Source organism: Asparagus officinalis, chromosome 2 (genome assembly GCF_001876935.1).
Source record: "Asparagus officinalis chromosome 2, Aspof.V1, whole genome shotgun sequence".
Taxonomy (NCBI): Eukaryota; Viridiplantae; Streptophyta; class Magnoliopsida; order Asparagales; family Asparagaceae; genus Asparagus; species Asparagus officinalis.
Window position 1 is genome coordinate 14732515 of NC_033795.1, and position 5202 is coordinate 14737716.

Sequence of the window (5202 nt, forward strand, 5' to 3'; positions counted from 1 at the left end):
TCTAATGAATAGTTTGCATCAATAACGACTGCCTATTTTTATGAAGATTCAACAGATTTATTTGTGAAAGTATCGTGTTTACTATTTAGGTTGAGTTTTTCCTTTAAGAGATCAAGACATTGATCCTTGCTATACAATTTGGTATTTTATTTATTCGTGATCTTATGTTCTTTTTATTGTTAAACTTTGCCAGACATACATACCCCTCAAAATTAATTTTTATCCTTCTCATCATTTCAATACAAGCAAAATCACGGATTAACTTCTTTTACTAATTGGGCCTCGGTCTACCCCGTACGTCGCATAAATTTGAAAATGGGGCGAACAACTCATCTAGTTTGGATGGTAAATCAGTTTAAAGACATTCTCGTTTCATGCAATGTTACTATTTACTACTTATCATATATACGTCCAAGAGCAAAAAATAAAAGGAAAATATCTTTAAGCATAGCCATTATTGGAGGTGGATTCAAGGTCAGATCTGGGTAAGGACTTGGATTGGGTATAGCGGTGATGGAAGAAAGATGAGATCTTGCTCATAGGAGGAGGAGAAGGGTGGGGGCAGACCGTAATAGAAGGGCCAATTAAGGGGTATAATAGGGAATTTATAAAAAAAATACACATATCATTGGGCTACAGCTCACATGTGGAGACTAGGACACATAAATTTCGATTTTTGAGGACTTAAAAGCACATTGGCAAAACTAGGAGGGCTGGGTCACATGGCCTCTCAAATTTAGGGCATTGACACGATTTCCCCCAAATTTAAACAAAATGTTACTATCACAATAAAAGCATAGAAGAAGGGGCAAAAAAAAAAGATCACCGCTTGTGCTATTATCATCCAATTATCTCTATGTTTCTGTGTTATCACATACACGATTACAAGAACTGACGACAATATAGAGGGAGAATTCCAGTACTTTTCAGGGCATTAGCAAAACTCTAACAAGTACCCATCCCATCACTTAAGCAGCAGTAACACGTTCTCCAAAATCCGCAATACACTTGATCAAATTTATGCCAATGAAAACGGTGATACGAACATGAACAAGAATAGGAGACTGAACACAAAAACCAGTTCTGTGGTCAGTCAGAACCCCAAGCATCATCCTTCATAGTCTGCCGAGCTATTATGCGACTTTTCCTTGCATTTTCTTGTTTCCTCAGCTCATTAGAACCGAAGTCTGTGGAGAACTTGATTCCCATTCCTTGAGCTATCAACCTCTGTGCTGTTCTTGCCGATGTCTTTGGCCTCAGAATCGGAGGTTCTAAATCTGAAAAACTCACGGTCATAAGCATTTACCCAGTTGCAAATAAAATAACTTCTGAGGAAAGGATGGAAAGAAAAGATAGAGTTGGAGAGGGAACTAATGTAAAACATGAAACAAAAAAAATTCAAATTTGCTGTTGTCTACAAGAATCCTTTTTCAGCGTTCGGACCTATAATATGTCATGAAGGTTCAATTTCATCAACCACATCCACAGCATCAACTATGGCCATCTCAACCTTCTTATGACTTCACTCGTTTTGTATCCTATACTTTTAGCATCCCAACAATCATACATTTATCAGTTTGGATAAATTATTATTTTTACATGTTTTTCCCTCCATTATCTTTTAAAAGAGAAAAAATTGATAACATAGGAGAAGATAACAGTATATACCTCTTCTGGAGATCTGAGTCAAAATATCATCTTCATCATCAAGTTTCCGGACTTTGAATGGGCAGTTAATGGTACTCTGAGCCTCTTGAGCTGCAATAAATATGACGAGTTCAAACACGGTCAAGGTAATAAAAAAAATTGTTTCCAAGCTGATTCTAAATGTTGCTTATTGTTGACTGTAGAGAAATGTCCAACTATAATAAAGTTGCAACATGCCCTTTTTTCTTTTTTTTTCTTTTTTTTTTTTTTGATAACCCAACCCATAATCGAACCCAAGACCTCTGGAGCCATACTGTAACCTCCCAATTGTCCAGGTCGCTCGCGGTGGGTTAGAATGCAACATACTTAACTGCATCTTTTATAGAGTGAAGTATACACATCTGGACTAATGAAAATCATATTACATTACAACAGCAGAGAGGTTGAACACATTATGTTAGCCAAATATTAAACATAATACAAACAAGATGTTTTCTCTCAATAGCATATTGAGATCATGCAAATAAAAAATTCTCTCCAAACTCTTAAAAAGCTTGAACGTTTTTCCGCGGTCCAGGCCAGCAGCGATATGATCGAGAGAGGCTTCTAAAGGTGCAGGTTTGATATAAGAACTTGAAATGAAGAAATATAAAGTCAAGAAGAGTATGATAAAACAGCTAGTCAGTTAATTAGAGACGACTTGACAAACTTTGTTTTACAACTATCAAAAGCAGCAAAAATCCAGATGAATATAAATAATGCAATAAGCAACTGGGTTGCATATCCAGAATTACAGAAACCTCAATAATGTTATAGTGCATGCAAAAGATTCAGCAAGAATATCCGATAAAATCTTGCAATTATGACATGAATGCTAATACATGAAGTTCTATGCTAAAGCATCAAAGATTTGACTTCACCAACATCTCTTTCCAAGAAACTGCGAAACCATCAGGGAGATCTGCTACAGTAATGGTTGATACCATAAGCTAAAGACGGGTATACAGATGATACCCTGATAGCCACAAGGCCCATAACAGCCACATGCTTGGTAACTGGCATGTCACATGTGATAGGCATGCATTTTAGTTTGAACACAAGAAATTATGTGTATCACAAATTCACAATCAGGACTTCAAGACGATTAAGATGCAATATCTGACTCTCCAAGACTTCTAGAAGATTGAGATGTAATATTTGATTCTCAAAGCAACAAAGAATCTACTGAAAATGTCACTGAACAGACAACTGCATTGATAATCTATTAAAATCCCTTCCACCCCCTTTCTAAACTATGAGAAGGTACTCATGATCCTTATGATCGTAATAATTGAATGAACAGCTTCTGCAGTGAATCTTATTCCTTTCCTTGCACAATCTACAAGTCTAGTTTCTTTAGCACCACTTGAACTCACATCAATATGGAAAATGATTTATCTGCATGACGAAATCTGCAGTGATATCACTAGACAACCATGAATATCAACAGTTGTTATGGGTCAGTTTCGCACTCCCCCTCTAAATCAGCTTTGGGCTAATCAGTTTTTGCCTTCTCGGCTAAACAAGACCAGTTTAAGGCAAAAAAAAACTAGTCTAACAAAACTAGATTAAGTCTTGTTCCAGTTTTTTGCCAAGCTAGGGCCAGGATTTAAACCGGTTTTGTTCCACTTAGCCGGTTTAGGGGGAGTTGGCAAACAGGCCCATTAATCATCATTCCACATACAGATATTCAAACATCCTTTATTACCATCCTAACTCTCACATTTTGAGAGTCAATCATATTTGGATAAACTGCTATTGGTATTATTACCACGCTAAAGTGAAATTCAAGGCTGAAATTAAATAAGTGTCCAGGTATCATGAACTGTCAAAAAAAAAGAAGAAGAAAAGACTGGGAAACAAGGAAAACAAATAAATAGCATGATGTTTACCCCGCACTTTGACAGATTACATTTGCAAAATGTGTGTATAATGTATTGCAAGTTGTGATTTATAATTCTTGAAAAATGCACAAAGAGATGGTGCCTATGAAAAAGAGAATAGAAAGTTTAACTAACCGAGCGATGGTGTTCTGAACACAGCAAGTGCTGTAGTATCATTGACCCAGCGAATGGCAAACCCACGATCCCTAAAGTCGTCAAATAGCTTCTCCAAATCTGTCGTCCGAGTGGATGGAGAAAAATCATACAGAACAAGAACATGCGAGGTACCGTATCCTACTGAAGAAGGTAGCAAAAAGACAGCAGTCATTCATTTAAGTACTGCTACCTCAATAAACAATAAAGAAGTGGGGGAAAACATACTCACAATTCCATACTTGGTCATCCTCGTCATCAAGGCCGCGATTATGAACCTCCACTTCATCCTCAGCTGCAGAATTCTTGCCGTTGGTAGTTTCTACATCAGGCTGGTCACTGTAGAGATAACTCTTTTGGTACAAAAAAGATCCTCTCCCACGCCTTTTTGGAGCTTCTTTAGGTGATGGATCCACCCGTGGAGGGCTAGAAGTCTCTCCCTGCCGAGAAGGAAGAAGTCCTCCTGTTACCCCATCATCTGCAATGGCCTCCCAGTCTGCCATTCACACAAACAACCAACATAATATCAGAATACCAATTGCCTATCGTGTGGTGCTACATTAGAAAATACATGAAAAAGAAATTATGATTCCGCTTCCAGTCCAAAAGCAAGAGACAAGAATGGAAAAGCATTAAAATGGATGAGAAGGTGATTTACCATTGTTGCAACAGAAGAAACAGAAACAAAATAAACGCAATAATGCGAGCCAAAGTTAAATAGAGATCACTCTAACTTCACCGGGGAATTTGGTAAACTAAAAGCGAAGCTGAAGAGGGAAAGTAAATCCAAAGCATGCAAGTGACTAGAGTATTCGTTTGCAAATAACTAATTCTTGAAATTGGATAAGAGATAGACAATATACATCTAGTATTGTATTGAACTTACAACAACTTAAGTTGTTTGGAGATGACAAAAGAATGAATTGAAAGTGGGATATTGGAACCTTCTAGCATGAAGTAAAATAATTCCTTCGCTGGAGTCCATCTATGGTATTCTTACAAGCTAGTAACCATGATTTTATGAGTTCAATATTTATATTTTGTATTTATTACGTAAGACTATAACTATATTTAAATATTGCAGTAACTACATAATCTAATGATAATAAGCATAATAATAAATGTTATAGAGTACATGCTAAAGAAAAATCCCCTTTAATACCAGTAGGAGACACAAGAGGAGATGAATAATAAGTAAAATATTTTTATTACTAGTGCTCTTATCTTTTCCTTTTTCAGGACTAATTTCCAATCTTTTATAGGAAATTCAGCTTGGCATCATATCAGTTGTGGACCTATTTGGATGTATTTCACTTTCACATTCTCATTTGGCACATTGAGCAAACCAAACATCAAAATTAACAAAAACCAATTCACTTTATATTTCCAGTTTCTCTTCCAGGTTACCAAACAAACTCTTAAGTTTTCTAGTGAATAAAATAGCAAAAGTTACCCACTACACTTGCTCCATTTAGCATTC

General features: G+C 36.4%; 1 protein-coding gene across 1 annotated transcript in view; it reads right to left on the minus strand.

Annotated features, from left to right (window-relative positions):
• LOC109830351 (R3H and coiled-coil domain-containing protein 1) overlaps positions 811-5202 on the minus strand; it is a 5322-nt gene continuing 930 nt past the window's right edge. The window contains exons 3-6 of the mRNA XM_020397598.1: positions 3955-4218; positions 3705-3866; positions 1669-1758; positions 811-1277 (exon numbers count right to left, since the gene is read on the minus strand). Of these exons, the coding sequence (XP_020253187.1) occupies positions 1090-1277; positions 1669-1758; positions 3705-3866; positions 3955-4218 (704 nt within the window). The 3' untranslated portion in view covers positions 811-1089. The remainder of the gene's footprint in view (positions 1278-1668; positions 1759-3704; positions 3867-3954; positions 4219-5202) is intronic.